At 28.6% G+C, this 21,220-nt stretch overlaps 1 protein-coding gene across 1 annotated transcript in view; it reads left to right on the top strand.

The window, feature by feature from the left end:
• Nucleotides 1-21,220, top strand: part of Ppn (proteoglycan-like sulfated glycoprotein papilin) — a 136,654-nt gene that overhangs the window by 108,429 nt on the left and 7,005 nt on the right. The window contains 25 exon segments of the mRNA XM_011498256.1: nucleotides 6,117-6,199; nucleotides 6,470-6,620; nucleotides 7,194-7,317; nucleotides 7,437-7,517; nucleotides 7,929-8,101; nucleotides 8,243-8,378; nucleotides 9,292-9,635; nucleotides 10,089-10,271; nucleotides 10,378-10,551; nucleotides 10,611-10,799; nucleotides 11,822-11,963; nucleotides 12,045-12,157; nucleotides 12,265-12,607; nucleotides 12,754-13,305; nucleotides 13,531-13,860; nucleotides 13,916-14,413; nucleotides 14,500-14,857; nucleotides 14,955-15,079; nucleotides 15,183-15,386; nucleotides 15,689-16,087; nucleotides 17,809-18,165; nucleotides 18,418-18,594; nucleotides 19,376-19,555; nucleotides 20,108-20,284; nucleotides 21,148-21,218. Of these exon segments, the coding sequence (XP_011496558.1) occupies nucleotides 6,117-6,199; nucleotides 6,470-6,620; nucleotides 7,194-7,317; nucleotides 7,437-7,517; nucleotides 7,929-8,101; nucleotides 8,243-8,378; nucleotides 9,292-9,635; nucleotides 10,089-10,271; nucleotides 10,378-10,551; nucleotides 10,611-10,799; nucleotides 11,822-11,963; nucleotides 12,045-12,157; nucleotides 12,265-12,607; nucleotides 12,754-13,305; nucleotides 13,531-13,860; nucleotides 13,916-14,413; nucleotides 14,500-14,857; nucleotides 14,955-15,079; nucleotides 15,183-15,386; nucleotides 15,689-16,087; nucleotides 17,809-18,165; nucleotides 18,418-18,594; nucleotides 19,376-19,555; nucleotides 20,108-20,284; nucleotides 21,148-21,218 (5,664 nt within the window).

Here is a 21,220-nt window from a genome sequence, read left to right as displayed (position 1 = left end):
GCCCCCCCCCCCCCCCCCCCCTTCAATGTGCACAACAAGCCCTTCCCACCACTCACCGACGTCCCGCGGACTGGTTCGTCCAAAGAAAAATATAAAAACTATAATTTTTTCATGTATCAATATATATAGCAAATATGATTTTGGAACATACGAATTCGAAGATCAAATTCATATGAAGTCTGAAAATTGTTGAATCGATTAGTCAGTGGCGTAGCTTTAACTCCCAACTTAGATCTTCAGTGAAATTTCACTTCTCTGTAAAAAAAATTAAAGTAATTTACCATTATTTTAAATAGATGTAAAATAAGTTCTGTAACAAACCGTAGATATTTATTCAACTATTCTATAAATTTCATTTATATATATATATATATATAAACTAACCTTACCATAATATATAATGTGTAAAATATGTTAATTTTATATTAGTTCAATAACAATAAACACACACAAAATATATATATTACATAAAAACATTCGACGCAACTAAACATAATGTATTACTATTTACGTAAATTCTTTATAAAATACAATGAAATTCTAAAAATATTTATATTTATTTTAGAATTAATTTTAAATATTATTAACAAAATGGCATTGATAATATGTGTTTTATTATCCTTTAAATATGGAGCTTTTAAGATAAAATTAGTAAATATTTCATATTTTCCAAAACGCGAATAAAAATATTTCTTCCTTCTAAAATAATAAATTATTAAATTTCTATTCGTAATGAAATTTAATTAAAATTCTTATGGATTTAAAGTTTTGTTGCAATGGAAATATTATTATAATGAACAACATTTATCAACGATTTCTCAACTTTGTATTATAAAATAAGATAAGCAATTAGAAGGCTTTACAATATTTTCATAAATTCCTCATCATCCTTACTTACTTCTCATTTAATTACCTGGATTCTTAATTTATAAATAATAAAAAAAATTATTTATTTTATATTTTATATAATATACAATTATTTTTTACAACTAAATAAATTGTTATTTAAATAATCTACTGATACATATATATAAAACAAAATCAGTACTTTCAAATATTAATGAATTTTATATTTTCATTTCTAATTTTAATTAAAATCTAAAATATTCATTTGACGAGCTTATTATAATGTGATTTTATCTTAATATTGCTTTGAATAAATAAATAATATTCGTATTCGGCTTACGAAGAAATGATTTGGTGGTTCATAATCAATATAATATTGATAGCTAGTATGGTTGAATTTATCAAAGGCTTGCAAACACAAGAGGTATTCCTTACACTCGTAGAGATCGCTTTAAGCTTTTATGATTATATGATTATGAATAATGAAATTACTAATACATTGTATGGAATTGTATCCAATTTAATAAGAGTCTACATTTATTTGAACCAAACGTACCTCTTCAAAATAGTTCTATATTATTTAAAAACCTTTTTTAATTTAAAAAAAAACTTATTTAAATGGTTGATGTATAAATTAAATATAATACATACCATTATGTACTGACAAGTAATTAAATACAATGTAGAATAATTCAGATACATATCAATGAAAATAATTATTTTAAGTTATATTATGTTAAAATTTATTAATTTTCTTCCATAACGTATGAAATGCGAAATTTATATTAGACTTTATAAAAGTATTAAAAGTAAAATTAACGATGAAAAAACGTTCTTGTTTAACTTTAAATCAAGGTAATAAAACTGTTGTTACATCATGGTTACATTTTTAATTTATTAACCACATTTGAAATAAAAATACACTTAATTAAGAATTATTATTATAATTATTACGTATTACATTTGTCAATCAACATCATTTTAACACAAACATGAAATAAATATAAACCAGGTGATAGCATTAATAATAAAAAGTATTGTTTCACTACATTTACAATTAGAACATTCTGAGCTTTGAATTTACTTTTTATACTATGTATAATTCTAATAGATAATAATATTTAAAATTAAAAATATTATATAAACCTGTAAATACAACACATTCTTTATAATGATCGAATTACTTAAAAAAGCAAATAGATATTTCATTTTAAATGCGAAGCCAATATATGCTGAACACGATATCATTACTCGTAGATATTTTATTCGACAGAATTCAGAATCGAAATTTATACCCTCGCATTTTTCATGCAACGTGCGCCATCAGAACGAATGATTTCACTTCGCTTACCGATGGCTGTCTTCGATAAAAACAGCTGCTCGAACCTGTAGATTCATTGCGCCAGTATACAGTTGTACTAGCAACTTAATTTAGAAATTGACCGACTTTGCACTCAAAAGTCCACAAAATAGAATTATCCCAAACGAAGAAAAAACCAGGCAATCAGAAATAAATTGTTGAGTGTGATCAGTATCCATAAGAATTCATACGATGCGCTTGAACTTTAAGTAAAATTTGTATCTTTAACAAACATCATATAAGCAGTATAAATTCGGTGCGTCTATCCCATTAAAACATGTTTAATAATTTAGGAGTATGTCGAAATATCCTGCAGTTCCTCTTACTTTTATTTGCTTTCAATAATCCAACGTCCCGTTTAGTTGGGTATGATGCTCGCTTCGCAAAAGACATGACTTTTGCGAACGTGAGAGGTGGACAAACGCAAAACACATCGAAATTCTCGATTTCCGAAATTGAAAGATATCCTGAGACATGTGAAATTTATGGATTTTTATTTTTATTGGTTTGTAACGATGTATCAGAAAACTGAATTGATATTGATACTATTGCACTTTGTCGTTATGATATAAAGCATTACTTTTTTTTTGGTATTGGTATTTAATGGTTAAGATACGACTTCTTTATTTAGTTACACTTCAGAAAATGATTATAATTTACTGCTTCGCTATAAATAATATAAAATTAAATCGGCATTTTGATATTAGAGGCATATTAACATTTCCGATTGGAAGTTAAAAATTAAAATAACTACAAAAAATCAATAAAAAAGTATCCAATGTACAATACACATAAAAAATACTTTGTACTTCTATAAATTTTTATGTTATTAAATATTAAGAAAGTAGATGAACTTTATTAAACATATGCATAGATTTGTATTAATTTTTATAAGCAGTTTGTTTAAGTTTATAGCACTGTTTTATAATATTTGATATCAAATTTCAAAAATACTCTTTACTGTATGTATGTTTGGAAAAGATGTTAATATAAGTATAATAATATTAGAATAAAATTAACAAAACAAAAATTAATAGAAAATAATATAATAAACTACAGTTTTAAATATTATTAAAAAATTAAAGTAATATTACACATTAATATATAATATCTATAATATTAATAATCTTTTACTTATATATTTTAGTAAAGAAATTACCTTTTCATCATTCCTTTTTTTCTTAAGTTTCATCAATACACTTGTTAATTAGTTCATTCGATAAAATAATACTTAAAAATTTAAATAATTTAGATTTTTTAATATTCTTTCGATATATAAAATATACTTCTCCAAAATCAATATTTAATCGTGATCCTTTTTACCGTAATTAATTTTACTGTATTTTATTTTAGTTTTTTTACTTTACGTTATTTAATTTTACTTTAAACTAATTTACTCATATATATTAAGGTTGCTTACTTAAACTTACATTTACTCGGTAAGCTTTATGATAAATTAACTATTAAGTAATAAATATGTTTAAAAATAATAACTAAAAATTTAATAATATAAAACTTTTTGACGATTTAGTAATAATACCTACATAATAATTATATATTAAAATACATGAAAAGATAATGGCGATTGAATTGAATCAACTATCCAAGGTAATATAAAGTATAAATTCAAATATATTATTAAAAATTCATCTTTAATTTAAATATAAAATATACAGTTTCATATAGTATTTTATAATATAATTTTAACTTCATTTCTATCATGCAATGATATTAAGATATGTAATATGCCAATGTATTATATACTATAATATGACAAATGTATAACGAATAATAATTTATTAGTTTTTTTTTCATGCGGATAAAAGATAATTTCGGCAATCTAAATATAAATACAAAATTTACATTCTTATATCTTATGATATACGTATCCTTTCTATTTCATAAAATTTACAGTAAAAAAAAGGAACCTTCGAGATCATTGTTGCTTCTTCGACATAGTGTTGACATAAATACCACCTGATCCATTTACAAATAACGACTTTACGTATATCCTTTTCATATATCCTCATGCTTCATATCGCCTGTAATTCTTCGCTTCACTAAACAGAACCGTGAAATCTTCTCTATAACATATAGACCCGAGTGTCCATAAGATTGTTTGTGTCTAACCGCGCGAATCTTCCTTTTTCATGAACCAAGAAATCATTGGCCATAAATTCTATAGATATACTATATATATTGTAAGCTAGCCATTGGTCCTCACAGAATCGCCACAATCCAACCAAGCCATCTTTTGTTTTCCTTTCTTTTTATGTACTCGAAACACCGCGGTTCAATTTATCGATACTACAGTGGTATTTGCCCTATGGACGCAACGGTGCTCCCATTTACTCGCAATATATATACAAAACATCGTGAGTCCTTTAATTCTCCATGTATGTATGACCAAATTGACAAAGTATAAATCTACAATAAAATAAAAATACCTATGATTATTTTTTTTACTTGTTTACAAACTCGATTTGTTAATTCTATATTTATACGTATTTATTTATTATAATGCATTTAGTAAATTTATTTTTGTTATTAGCATTTATGTAATTATTATAAAATCATTAGTCTTAAATGAGTATTTTTGAATAAAAATATTGTATTATAAACATTCCTTTAATAATAATCTATCACTTGATATTTCTGATTTAAAAAAAATCTTTCATTACTAATCAAACTGAATTTCAACATAATAATGCTGAAATAAAAAAGCGAAAAATTCTAATATAAAAGTTTTGGAATTTTTTAAAAACCTTATTATAAGACTATAAAATAAGGTTTTGGAATAGAGTTTAATTGAAAAGTAATATTATTGTTAAATTTAATTTTAAATGGAAAATGTATTGGATTAAAAAAATGTTTGAACATTCTCCATTAGCATTCATCATAATTATCAATAATTCCTAATACTTTCAGAAACTTTAAGATTTTAAATTAATATTTATTTAACAAAACCGTTCGTATTAATACCTCCTTCTATTTGATATATGGCGCTTTCTTATATGCTGTTCGTGGCTCTGTCGGCGTATGCCTGTAAATGTTTTATTGTCGAGTTACAGGGAGGGAAAACTACAAGTTGTTTGCAAAAAAACATACGATAATCTATTAAATATTATTATGTAATTACAAAAAATAATTTAAATATAAATTAATTGTATGTAGTAAAATTAAGTTTTACAATACTATTAAACAATACTGTTAAAAATAAGTAGAATAATAAATTATTTGGAACTAATTAATCTTAAAGACTTATCAATCGCATGTAAAAACGAGTCTTAAATAAATGTCTGCGGCTTTACTCGGACGTGAATCGAGGCCGGAACCGTTTTCCGATTACATTACGGATGTTCTCCTCGTAAGTAAACCTACCGAAACATATGCACGTCTCTATTCTGATCGTTCTCATATCATAATTGCAATGTGAAACCAGACACTCACCCTACGTTACATATGTGATACCAGAAATATAACTATTACATTTAAGAGTGATTAATTATCTTCTAATATTATTTTATGTATAAGATTTGTATAATAATGCAATTTTTTATATCTTTGATTAAATCTTAATTATTAAATGTTAATAGCATTTAGAAAAATATATTTTAAGAATATTAAATAACTGCGAAGATTTAATTGAATTATATCTACTACGTTTTTTAAGTTTAAATTACTATGTACTTTCATGTTCTAAAATATTATTTTAGTAATTTTCTAATAGTTTAAACTTCTATCCTGAAAATTTTTCATAATAATATTCTAAGGCATGTATATGTTAGATTTAAGTCAACCACATATTTAATTGCAGAAGTATAGACTATATGTGAAAAAAATTTATATACTACAAACCTTGGAAATAAATATAATATTTTCTAACTATTGATTTTCGTTATTGCATTAGCCATGCTCAGGAGAACAAAAGGATTTTCGAAGTGAGCAGTGCGCAGAATTCAACAACAAACCCTTTGAAGGAGTATATTACGAGTAAGTACTTTTCATATATATATAATAATTCACAGTCCTTGTATTTTATATATTTTTTTTATTGAGTCATAACTCAATGTACTTTATTTTAAGTATCTTAACAATAATAACATTACTCATAAATGTCCACGTTGATAAACTCAATTAAACTATCCTCTTTAATTATTAAAATTAAAAATTTATTTACATAATTTAAGTTCGCCTTAAGAATATCTAACTATTTTTTATGGGAGTTACAAATATATCAAGCGATAACATTTTTCTTTTCAGCTGGATACCATACACGGGTGGACATAACAAATGTGAGCTTAATTGCATGCCTCGAGGTGAAAGATTCTTTTACAGACACAGAGAGATTGTAATTGATGGTACTCTATGCAATGTCGAGAAAAATGACGTTTGTGTTGAGGGAAAATGTATGGTGAGTAAAAATGTTTAAATAAAAAATAACGTTTTATCGTTTACACAACATCATTAAAAAGCTATCTCTGACAAATGTAATAGTATTTTTTATATATATACTGAGAAACGACATTATTTTCTTATTTTATCTGATGATACAAGCAGATATGTATCCCATTTGGGATTTTCTTTAAATTCAATTTCAAGCTATAAATTTATGTCAATGAATATGTCGACAAAATCTTTAATTTGACAATACGAAATAAAAGTAAAAAATAATATTCCCAGTATTATAATCGCGTGGTTATTTAAAAAAAATTGAATAATAATAATATCATTGAAAAACTTTAGTTTATTTCTCAATTTCTAAAATATTCTGAGCCTCAAAAATTTCGATCCTACAAAAATTCAATAAAAGCGATATCGCGAGGATGGGAATCAAGCATAACAAAAGAGATTAGTTAAATTTATAGGAATAACGGGAAAGATGAAATGACGTATATGAAAAAAATGTTGAAAACAATAATAAATAGCCGCGAAACAAAGATTATTATAATTATTTTTATAATGCCCCATAAATGTACATTTGCAGCCGGTGGGATGCGACATGATGCTAGGCAGCAATGCCAAGGAAGATGCCTGCCGTGAATGTGGCGGCGATGGCTCGGACTGCAACACTGTCAAGGGCCTCTTCGACGCGGTTGATTTGCAAGTTGGTGAGTCAGAAGGGCTGAGGACTAGTCGGAACTGAAACGGGTATCAAACCCAATTGTCCGTTAAGTCCGATCGAATTTAATTGCTATTCCGATGTCTTGTTAATCACTTTTCTCTGCAGGCTACCTCGACATCCTGCTTATACCCGAAGGAGCGACAAACATCATCGTGAAGGAAATCAAACCCTCCAATAATTATCTTGGTAAGACCGATTAAAAAAATGTGCATTATATGTAAGGTCTGAGCGCTTAATTAGTATAAAATATTGCTGTTATGATATACTGATCATCAAAAGATACAAATAGTGTGCTTATAAATTACAATTATAAATGAAATTTCTATTCTTTATAATAATATTGTAATATATTGACATTTTTTAATTATAAATAAGGTTAAGCATGTAAGAAATTTCATAATCAATCAAAGCTTTGTTGTTTAAAACTCATTTAATCCATCGCTACAACTTTGCCATAAGTCATATGAATCAAGTAATTGAATATGTACAATAATTAATAACTGATATTTAACTAAACGTTTCTGAAACGTTTCTTTAACTAAAGAATTTCTGAATAAAGCGAAATAATAATACTTAAAAACTATCAAACACTGATAGCTATCCGAAACACTACTGGTCACTACTACTTGAACGGCAATTGGAGAATAGATTTTCCACGTAGTCTTCGATTTGCCGGGACAATTTTTCATTACAACCGAGAACCACAAGGATTTTCAGCTCCTGACACGATATCGGCCCTCGGTCCAACCACAGAAGCAGTCTACATAGTCGTAAGTATTAAAGTTTCCAAAGTGTACTTTTCACTCAAATTTCATCACATTACGAATGAAAGGAGGTAAAATACTAACAGAAGTAAAAAATAATGTAAAAGCGATCGTGAACATAGAGCTCTTTATCTTGTTACTTTGCAGCTTCTCTATCAAGATTACAATGTCGGGGTCGAGTATCAATACAGCATTCCAAAAAAGTTTTCTCAACAATCGGACCCTGACAGCTACACGTGGGTTGCCGATGAATTTTCATCTTGCAGTACTACTTGCGGAGGCGGTAAGATTTAATTTTTTTATTTATTTCTTCTTATCGATAGTACTTCAATTTAATAAATTAACGTCACATTACTTATACAATTTAGTAAAAGTAATATGTTGAATTAATCATTCTTTCGATTAAATAACATCCACTATTTAGATATAGATAATTTGAATACTTTTCTTTAATCGTTAATTGACTAAACATTCTTAGTATTAAGTAAAGTTTTAATAAAATTTTATTCATATTCAATCATTTTTTGTTTTTTTTTATAAATTAATTTTATAAACTCTAAAAGAAATAGCACTTTATTTTTGTTTTATTAATTTTTATATTAATATAATGCGCGCTAGTAACAAATTTGTTGTGTGTCTAATTGGGATTGTTGCATTTTAGTGATTGATCGAACTACTTGTTTCTACAAAAAATTTCCTCTCCAAGTCTTAACTGCGTTATATTTATATGCGGCCCTGTTCATAGACTCAATATAATAAGAATTATAAAAGATCAAAACCATTAACGTAAATCATAAATATAATTAGCAGCATGTTGTTTAAGCAAAAATTCAGTAAATAAAAGACAATAAATAGATTGTAAAAGAAAAGTAAAAAAAAAAACAGTTAACAATATAATATAATACATGATAAATAGTACTTAACTGAGTTATTTGTTTTTATATTTAACCCGTTAAAACTGAATATAAATAAGAAATAAAAGTTAAAACTAAATATAAAACAGTATTTAACTGAGAAAATATTTAATCTTATGAAATGCCTGTAAGATTCGAATTAATTTAACTAACAGAAGCGTGTCCTAATCGAGTGATTGGTCGTCGCATGTATTTCTATAACTACCTCGTAGTCTCGGAAATGAAATTCACTGCAACAAAAACCTTGCAAATCGACTAAATCTGACATTTCTACCCAAGTAGGTTACCAATCGAGGCATGTCAGCTGCATGAAACGTCGCACAAACGAGGAAGCCGACGAGAAGCTTTGTGACCCAATGCTCGAGCCCGCGGATACTCAAGCTTGCGGGAACGAACCCTGTCCAGCCCAGTGGGTGGCCTCGGAATGGTCGCCCTGCAACAAGCAATGCGGCCAGGGCGGCGAACAAACGCGCGACATCCAGTGCCGGCAGATCCTGTCCGGGGGCACCATGACGGTAGTCGACGAAATGCAGTGTCTCGATATTGCTGGACCCAAAAACAACACGAAACAGCAGTGCAACGAGAACGTCGAATGCCCCCAGTGGCATTTGGGACCGTGGAAGCCGGTAAGGAACTTGCAATTTACGTTAAACTTTATATCAAATATAGTTGCTACGCTGTGTCACGTGAGTTTTTGTCAATGAGGATAAGACGTGTTTACTTATAATTTTAATAATTTGAATTTTCACTTACTTTTTACATACTCGTAACGCGCATCTTTTATCTAAATTCTTTTGAATGTCTAATTTAACATTCTTCGATGTTAAATGCATTTGCGAAGTATTAATTATCAATATACATAGCTACTAAACAAAATCTCTAACTTTAACGATTTCTATGAATTTTCTATGTAAAGTTACCGTTACTCTAGAATTTTTATTTCTTCTCCTACCTTCAAATTATAAATTTCAAGCCCGTACTCTTTCTACAAAATTTATAAATTAAAAAATGTATAATAATTAAGATAGATTACATCTATTTTTACGTTTCTTATAGTTAGCATGCAATGTTATTTACAGTGTGATAGCTTATGTGGCGAGGGTAAACAAAGACGAAAGGTAACATGTTATAGAAAAAATGACAAAGGAAAAGTTGAAGTTTTGGATGATTCGAATTGCGAAGGGGAGGTCCCTGAAAAAGAAAAAATTTGCCAGATACGACCTTGCGAAGGGGTTGACTGGCTCGTATCTCCATGGAGCGGAGTAAGTTTCAACACGCTTCTATTAGCTTTGCAAAAATTACAATTTTACTTTACTTTTATTGTTATTATCGATACAGTGATCTAATTTATGAATTTTCTTATTTTAGTGCACTGAAAAATGCGGCCTTACCCAAGAGACACGAACTGTACAATGTACCACAGAGAATGGTACGGTGTATCCTGAAGATATGTGCGACAGTGATAAAAAGCCGAAATTAACCAAAGAATGCGAAACTTCGCAAAATTGCGAGTACCAATGGATCAAAACACAATGGAGCAAGGTAGGAAACAAATTAAAATTTAACATTAAGTCGAAATTAATTACTTTAAAACGTTTTAGTGCTCAGCTAACTGTGGCGCGGGAATTCAAACGCGTAAAGTTTTTTGCGCAACTTTCGAAGACGAAGATACTATGAAAAAAGTTCCAGATAGCAAGTGTGACCCAGAAGAAAAGTTTAATACCACTCGAAACTGTACAACTAAGAATGAAGAATGTAAAGGTGAATGGTTTGCGGGGCCATGGAGTCAAGTAAGTAAACTTGTGTTTTTAATAAGTTTGTTATATGATAAATACTCTTAAGTATCTTAATGTTCTTAACAACGAAGCGGTTACTAATATCTTGTGCTATTCACTGTTATTACGCCCGTCCAACAAATTGATGTGCTGATGGACGGTAGACGATAACCACTGACGTCATCTGGTGCCAGAGTCTGAGATACGGACCGTATATTAAAAGCTAGTGAACGCAATACCGTGCGAAAAAGGAACAATAGCGTCTGTTAACCACATTTCCACAATTATGTCTATTAACATAATTGCACTACTATCCTTATTTAACTTGGTCTCCCATTATATGTTATAAGGAAATCGACTCTTCCATTTACGTATCTTTTATCGATCCTTCATTCCCTTTATTTCTAGTTTGAATATTTCTTCCCAGTCTATTGCTTTACCTCTTCTCTCGCGCGTGCTCTCTCTCTCTCTCTCTCTCTCTCTCTCGCTCTTTCTTACTGATATCCTATCTTTAGATTTATCAAAATATAGTGTTTGTACATGTTTTCTTAATATCTTAACGATTTATTCAGTTCAAAAGCAGAATAAAATTTCATTATATATATATATATATATATATATATATATATTACTAAACTGGAAATAATGCCTTTTAATTTTTTACTTTTGTTTTCCATTAAAATATCTTTTTTAGTCGATTCATACTTACTTTTACATACTTAAGCTTTTTTTCCTTTATTTTCTGCATTGGTATGTAACCGAGCTGCATCAATAACATTATTAGCTATACACCAAAAAATTGAATTTGTTATAAATAATGTATTTTTATCAATTTTATTTCATTTATAATTAAATATTCATCTATATATCCTGTGTGAAGTATACCACGCGAAATTATAGCAAAAAATGCATTAATTAAAATTTAGAAAAATTACTTGCACCAATAATAAGTAATTGTAATAATATTAATAGGTTTCTGCCATTATTTATACTATTCAAGTATTATTATCAATAATTCTATAATAATTTGATTTTAGTGTACAAAACCATGTGGAGGTGGAAAAAGTATACGTAAGGTAATTTGTTTGAAAGACAATAAAACTGTTTCATCCACTCAATGTGATTATGAAACTATAATGGATGAAAATGAAGATTGTAATACACAAGCATGCGAAGAAGGTAATTGATAATAATGAATTGATTCATTAATATAATTTGTTATTTAATTATATTTATAGTTTTATCATTTTTCATACATAGATGAAGTAATACCAGTAGAGTCTGAAAAAGTCACAGCATTAATGGAAGAAGAAGAAGAAGAGTGTGAAGATGAAGAAGACTTTGTTACAGTAAGCTCCAGCTTTGAAACGAACGTATGTATTATAAAAATTTCTTATATAAATTAAAACTTTGCTTAAAATTTGTTAAATATATATTTAAATCAGAATTTAAAATTTCAAAATCATATTACTTTTAATAGGAATCTGAAGAATCATCAGAAATGACTGAAGCTGTGCCGTTGAGTTCACCATTACTGTCAGATAGTACCGATAATACTGGTAGCACTATCTATGATATGATGTTCAGTGATGCATCAAGTCGAGGAGATGTTCCTATTTCCACTGAATATGGTAGTGGATCTACTGGCAGCGATGATGATACTGGCTATCCAATAATAACCACGCTAGAAGGAAGCGGTACTACATCGGATGATTTCGAAAATACAGTATTTGGTTCAACGGATTTCGATACGTCAGAATCATCTGGTGCAAGTGAAATTACTGACAAAACAGAGATATCCAAATCTGATACAACTGAGTCGAGTATGAAATCATTAATATTATTCAATTATGTAAATTATTTAACTGTTATATTTAATGTTTTAACAATTTTTTGTAAGCCTTGCCTGATAGTGTATTTAAAATGACATTAAATTTTATGAATGTAATTTTCATACGCACATTTTTAGGTTTCAGTACAGAAGAAACTGTAACAATCTCGGGTGTTAGTGAATCATGGATTGACATAGGATCAACTACAGTTTTCGAACAATCCACAGAAAAATCTACAGAACAATCGACCGAACAGTCATTAGAACAATCATCTGAACAATCGTCTGAACAATCGATTGAAGAATCGACTGAGCAATCATCTGTACAATCGACTGAACAATCGACTGAACAATCGACCGAACAATCAAGCGAACAATCTACAGAAAAATCTTCTAATGAATTTTCTCAACAATCGACTGAACGAGTAACATTGCAATCATCGGAAGAAACATCAGATAGTTCTAGCACATATTATACTACTGAGGGTACAGATGCTAGTATTGGAAGTTCAGAATCTTCGTCTGAATCCAACATGTATTCTACAGAATCCTTAATAGACTTAACAGATTTATCAAGTACAGAACCAACTGATTCAACACCAACTTCATATACCGAAAGTACTGAAGCTACATCTGACAAAAGTATATCAACTGATTATAGTTCGTCTAGTGATTCACTCGAAACTACTTGTAAGTAATAGATTTATTGAAAACAATCATAACTTTTTATTAAGCATTACTATACATAAAAACATATAGTCGTGTATGCACATATATATATCTAAAAAACACGAATAATATTCACATACATTCAGACATACATGCATACATCTTTTAATTAATTTTTATTTTATTTTATTAATTTAATTGTTTCAAATGAACATAAAATTATGTATAATATGTATTTTATTTTAGATGATGTATCGCCAACTACAGACCTCAATTCAGAACCATCAACTGTTTCTACGGATGTTTCAGAATCTACAGAATTAAGTGGTAGTGAAACTACGGATATTTCTACAGAAAATAGTCAATCAACAGAAGTAATTACAACGGAGTTTGAAGAAAGTATAACATCTGGAGGAACAGAATCATCTGCGGTTAAAGAAATTTCCGAGTTCTCAACTGTAAACAGCGAAGAATCTCAAACAATAGAATCTACCGAATTTAGTTCAACAGAATTTAGTTCAACAGAATTTAGTTCAACAGAATTTAGTTCAACAGAATTTAGTTCAACAGAATTTAGTTCAACAGAATTTAGTTCAAATTTAGTTCAACACAACAGAATTTAGTTCAACAGAATTTAGTTCAACAGAATTTAGTTCAACAGAATTTAGTTCAACAGAATTTAGTTCAACAGAATTTAGTTCAACAGAATTTAGTTCAACAGAATTTAGTTCAACTGAATTTAATCCAATAGAATTTAGTTCAACGGAATTTAGTTCAACAGAATCTAGCTTAACAGAATCTGGTTCAACGGACTCTAGTTCGACAGAAAATGAAACTTCAGTTAGAAGTACTTCAGAAACTGATATTACAGAAGTTACAGATTCTTCGGAAAGTAGTTCTTTTGACATGAGTAGTACCGAGATGGATTCAGCAGAATCTACTGAAGGAACTGAAAGTGGAATAACGGCAGAATCAACTGTCAAAGAAACAACTGAATCAGGAATTTCAAGTGAATCTGAAACGACCGAGTCAACCAGTTATTATAGTACAATCAGCAATACAGATGAGTCAACTGAAACCGAAATTTCTTCGTCCACTGATGAATTCGAAGTAACTGAAGAATCGCATAGTAAGTTTTTGAAAAGTTTTATTGTAATATTAGTATAATTAAAAGTAAAAATTGTAATAAATTGTAATGTATTTTTGCTATATTAGTTACAGATTTGTTTACTTCTGTTAGTTCAGTTGAAAAAGCAATTACAAATGAACATAAGATTCGTAAATGTAAACTCAAAAAGAAAAAAACATGCAAGACTTCAGAATTCGGTTGCTGCTTTGATGGCGTTACGAAAGCAGAAGGACCATTTGGCAAAGGTTGCCCGACTCCACATACTTGTAAGGAAACTAAATATGGTTGTTGCCCAGATGATGTTTCACCAGCTAAGGGTCCTAAAAATGAAGATTGTCCGGATCAACATTGTAATGAGACTCTATTTGGTTGCTGTAAAGATGGTATTACACCAGCCGAAGGCAATGACTTTGAAGGATGCAAAAAACCATGTAACGAAACAGAGTAAGAAACAAATTAAAAATCTTTTTAAACATAGATTAGTAAAAGAATATAATGAATGATTCAATATTTATCAACATACGTGTAATGAAATTTTTAGATTTGGTTGCTGCCCTGATAAAGAAACAGCGGCAATTGGTCAAGATAATCTTGGCTGTTGCAATAATACTGAATTTGGATGTTGTCCAGATGGTATTAAGTCAGCTACAGGTCCTAATGAAAAAGGTGATTTTTTAAATTACAAGCTATAAATGATATTAAAATAGAAAATAAAAATAATGAACAATAATTTTGAATCCATTTCATAATCAAATTTCAATTCACAAAGGATGCGAAGAAGAAATCGAGATTACAGAAACTTCAATTGAAACAACGACAGTTATGTCTGGTGATTGTGCTGACTCTAAATATGGATGCTGTCCCGATGGTCAAAAACCTGCAAATGGAACAAATTTCGAAGGTTGCGATATTATTAACACGAAAAACTGTACTGCATCGTACTTTGGATGTTGCCCAGATAATATCACCGCGGGTAATTAAATATAAATTATTCATAAATTATTTTCAAAATATGTGTAACTCGTGTATTTAACAAATTTACATAATTATGAAATAATTTAATTTTTAAATGTATATTAGAAATATATGTAGAAGAGGGATTATACATTGACAAGTATAATTTTATATTGATAGACACAATTCAGACCACATATTTTTACAAAAATCATATTGTTTGCGTTAAGAATTTATAATTGCTATAAAAATTAAAGAAGATATATTAGTCATGTTTAATCAAATGCATAATATAAATATTTATGTTTAATATGCTATTAGCGCTCGATCAAAATTATGGCGGATGTCATATGGCGTGTGATAATACCACCTATGGATGTTGCGAAGACCGAAGAACTCCGGCTCATGGTTATAACTCCGAAGGCTGCTGTCTATCGAGTCGATTCCAATGCTGTCCTGATAATATTTTACCTGCGCGCGGACTTAATTTCGAAGGCTGTGGATGCCAGTATTCGAAATTCAGATGTTGTCCTGATAATAGGACCGCTGCTCGAGGTCCCAACAACGAGGGGTGCGGCTGTCAATATACAACACATGGTTGCTGTCCCAATAGATTTACACCTGCTTCTGGACCAAATTACGAAGGTTGTCCGTGCTACACTTATCAATTTGGATGTTGTTCCGATGGAATCTCTATTGCAAAAGGTTCTCATGGCCAAGGTAATTTTACAAAATCATTTCTAAACAAATTCAATAGTAATTTTTAACTGAATTGAATAGTTATTTGAAAATATTTTAATACAATTGTCCCTTTATTGAAATAGATGAAAATGAATAAATTACACGTTAATCTTCTAATTAAAATTTGAAGTCTAACGGTCAGCAATAAGCAATTGCTTGGGTAGTAGTGGACTTTTATTATTCTGAAATGCATTATCTTAATGAGACCGACTAGTATTCTAAATGGATAGAAAAGATTAGTCAGAATAACGTGGCTTTCTAAAAGAACAATGAAAAAGATTTTACGCAAAAACTAGTAATGTAATCTAAAAAATATAGACTAAAGTATAGAAATAGAAGTAACTTGACAATAAGTGGCATGAACCCTAAAGTTTATGCATTTCTATCAATGGTAATGTTTTATCTAAAAAGTTTTCGAGTTTTATTAAAGTTTTTACTCTAGCTATTCTTTCCCTCTACTTAGAGATCGTATACGTGTTCTTTATAGGCACACATGCCGAGTAAGAGTGCAATAATCAATGTTCAACAAAGCCTCTCTACCTTTTTTTCCCTTCCTTGATCTTACTCTCATGGTGTAATCTATACATTTCCTACATAATGGTCTTATTCGAAATATATTCCTTAAAGTGAGGTTCCACAAAGCAATCAGAAATACGCAAAATTATCAGATACGTGTAGGTGACTAATATAAATTTTGTTTAGCGCTCGTTACAACCGTATTACTTATTCAGATCAAATAATTGGCACATATACTCTCTTCGTATTTTCAGAAAAATTGTTGCTATCTATTGAATGTTTATAATGTGATGTGTGAATTATGATTCAAGTTTTAAATATTAGTAATAAATATGTCTACTTAGTAATATATTTTTATTAGATAATGTCATTGCAAATTTTAATGAGTATAATTTTAATGATTTTAATGTAAAAATTGAAATTCTAATAATATAATTCTTTAATAGTTTATTTTTAATATCTAATGATATTGTAATGATTCAATATCTACATGAATCTACTCGATCTTCAATAAAAATAACACTAATTAATACAAACTGTAATTCTCTGTATTTAAAAATAAAATAAAAAACAAAGTTTAAATATTACTAAAAGAATCGTAAAGTGACTTAATTTTTCAAAGTAATAAAGCATAAAGATAGCACCTATAATATATAAATATTTTAAAATATTAGAATCATTAAAATTCAATTGATTAACGATTCATTTTTAATTCTCTTACTTTCATAATTAATCTGAATTAAATGAATCTAAAAAGATGTAGAATTTAATATTAACGTTCATAAAGATTTCATAACATTTTCACAAATATCTACACACTTATAATAAATAAAAACTATTAGTATTTTGAATTTTATAAAAAATCCAAAATTTTCATATAAATATAAAAAAATTTAAATTTGTAAAAAAATACTAATATCGCAACATACTATGTTGATTTGCAATTACGAAAATGAATTACAAAAACTTTCATTGCCATTATAAAGAAAATTTTGAAAAAAATGTTGATCTTTGTAAAAGTATAAACTTTGTTCATAATTAACATTAATTTCGTTGAAAATTATCAATACAATAAACAGTAAAAATGCTTCTGCTGACTGTACTGAAATTAATCAGAAAATACTCAATACATCTATGAGAAATAACGGAGTTATTATAAATTTTTTTTATTGTGATGGCTGAAGGTTGCGGTTGCGAGAATACGGAGTTCAAATGCTGCTCGGACGGCAGAACTCCAGCTAAAGGTCCAAACTTTGCCGGCTGCAGTTGTGACGCTTCTAAGTATGGCTGTTGCCCCGACGGAATCGAGGAGGCACAGGGGAAGAACTTCGAGGGTTGTCTAAAAGTGCCTTCGATCCCTGGGGCGGCCTGCGCCTTACCACGAGCTCGAGGCCCTTGTCGCGATTTCACCGTTAAGTGGTACTACGACACCGAATATGGCGGTTGTTCGAAATTCTGGTACGGCGGTTGCGAGGGTAACGACAATCGATTCAAAACTCAAGAAGAATGTAAAGCTGTTTGCGTCGAGCCCGCTGGCAAAGGTGAATAGCATTATATGTGTACTCTTTTTCATTATTTTATGGACTTGCTAACATTGTTCGATATTGTACTTATCAGGAACAATATATGCCCAATAAAGTTCATCTGTTTTTTTTTCCTTTTTCTTTTTTTTCTTTAAGCTAACTACAAAGCAAGCACGCTAATTATTTTGTCAATGCTAGTTAGCTTAGATATAAATAAAAATTCACAATGTCTTTAGTCATTTAATATTATTTTCCATCTATGTCTTTCAGATGTGTGCTTCCTGCCGAAAATATTCGGACCATGCGAAGGATATTATCCAATGTGGTATTATGACGCTGAAAGAACACAATGTGGACAGTTCATTCATTCCGGCTGCCTCGGAAATGGCAATAAATTCAAAACTCGTGAAGAATGCGAACAACGTTGTGCAGAACCTGACGATGCTGGTAAATCAATTATTATAATTTTTATCGTTGTTACACTTATTGTGTTATTTTATCTATTTAAATTAAAAGCTTGTTATATATAGTTTTTCACTAGTAAACAATGTACTACTATTTTTATTTTCATTGTAAAATTTTTTTAATTTATACTATATTTTTTTATATTATATTTATATTTATAATATTTATAATTATATTATATTATATTTATAATAAAAAAATAATAACTTAAATTTAATCTTTGCAAATATTAGTCAACGTCAGAGTCATTCCGTTTTAACGTAATGCAGATTATTAATCTTTCTGCTCAACTTACTTTACTTTCTTTTTTTATATTATACCAAGCTATATGTTGATAATTATTTATGTGCAATAAACGAGTCTTTATGTAATATTATGCAAAATTTTATAACGAATTAAGATTTTTATCATATCTCAATAGTAAAATGATTTTGTATTATTACAAACTAATATAGTTCTATTTTAAAAATTGAAATAATAACTCGTCGTTCAATAACTAAATATAATTCTACATCGTCATATGTTGATTTCAATTTATTAATTACAACAGTTTTATAATTAATTAATATTTTCATAATGGCAACATTATATACCGTGTTATTGAAATTCTATCGAAGATAATAAAGTGAATATTATAATACTTTACTTTCTTCTTCTTTTTTAAGCGATCGTACGAAATTTATTTTTAAGCACAAAATGAATTTTACATGCTTATCATTACGCTGCAGTTACACTGCTTCATATTTTTTGGTAAATTTTACAGATCCTTGTTCTCAAACTAAAGAATCTGGTCCTTGCGGAGGAAATTTCACAAGGTGGTACTTCAACAAAGATAACCAGAATTGCGAAGTATTCAGATATGGCGGTTGCAAAGGTAACCATAACAATTATCCTTCAGAATTGGCGTGTCGCCAACAGTGTTTGCAACCTGGTCGTAGCAGAGGTAAGCTAAAACAAAATTTTTAATCCTCATATGAAGTATATAACTAATTTAATTTACTTGCATTAGTAATATGTATCATCATTATGATGCATTGATATTTATGAGTTTAAAAACAATAGAGACTAATTTTACGCAATTGAAAATATTTTTTTTTCGTTTGAATAATCACGTTAAATCTTAAAATTACAATTAGAAAAAAATATCAACACTAACTTATTAATTTAAATTTAAATGATAAAAAGCATGATACCGATACACAAATAAATAAAACTAAAATTTTTAAATAAAATGTCAAATAGCATGAAATTAATCATTAATAGTTCTTTTCCCGACATTTCCAAATAAATAATTTTAAATATTATTTTATATTTTATAAAAATTCATATACAAAAGCAAATACTTGTTTTATATAATAAATTCGTAGGATCATTAATTATTAAATTTGTGTTAATATCTTAAGTATTTCCAATATATAATTTATATTTTTGAAGATATCGATGAATATCTACTATGAATATCAATTGTTAGAAATTAGAAGCAATAAATTTTCAGTAATGCAAGACGTTTGCGCCCTGGAAAAAGAGCCAGGACCTTGTCCTGGCTCTTTGCTACGCTGGTATTACGATGTTAATCATGATGAATGTAAAAAATTCATTTTTGGCGGTTGTAAAGGCAACGGTAATAAGTTCCGTACTAAGGCTGCGTGCAAAAAACGCTGCCAAACCAAAGGTACACAAAATCGAATTTTCGAATGATTAGAGCTTTTGATACCGTGGTTCTTGGTAAATGCATACGGCTTAGTTGAAACATTATATTTCACTTATTCTATACACAAGGGTGCTGGACTATTTAATGTCTACTTTCATAAATGTTTTATTAAATTTTTCGCCAGCGTATAGGAATTTATTCATTCATTTGAATTAAAATACGATTATAAGAAACGAAATCATATTTGGCTATAAAAATTAATTGAAAGAAATTAATTAAAAAACTGTTGATTGGTTTACTAGAATTTATTCTAATTTTACGATTTAATAGTATGAAGTAATTACACTTTTTAAATGTTAGTAAAATTTATATATTCGAATAGAGTAAATTGTTCAATTTGATTTTAGTAAAGGTTGTGTACCATAACATAAAAAAATTTAATTTGAACCGCAATATGTATCAATGTATTTTAAGATATTTTAAATTGAGATACTTTCAATTTTTAAAATGTAGAATAAATATAAAAATATTTCGTTGAACATTTGTAAGCATGCTTTGATCTTTGATAAATTCTCAATATTTATGTAATAATTCGCATTATTTTAAAAGCTTGCGATAATAGAAATAAAAATTTAGTTTTCGTTGTAAATTAACTATATATTAAAACACTAAATGTGCAATAATATTCTAATAACCTCGTTAAATAACAATAATCGTAATATGAGTTATTAAATAACTGCTTTATGAAATAGTAGTCATATAAGTAGTGCATTTAATAAAAACAGTAGAACTAAATGGTTGAGATTTTTAATTTCTAATTGGCTTATTGAGTGCGGTCATTTCATACTAACAATGCATAGTCAAATTTAACTTACGTTAAACAGACTCATGCTCGCTGCCACGATCAGAGGGTAACTGCACGGAAAAGTATTCTCGTTGGTACTTTGATCAGCAGGA

Source organism: Ceratosolen solmsi, unplaced genomic scaffold (genome assembly GCF_000503995.2).
Source record: "Ceratosolen solmsi marchali unplaced genomic scaffold, CerSol_1.0 scaffold14, whole genome shotgun sequence".
NCBI classification, from domain to species: Eukaryota; Metazoa; Arthropoda; class Insecta; order Hymenoptera; family Agaonidae; genus Ceratosolen; species Ceratosolen solmsi.
This window is presented reverse-complemented; position numbering and strand designations above follow the sequence as displayed.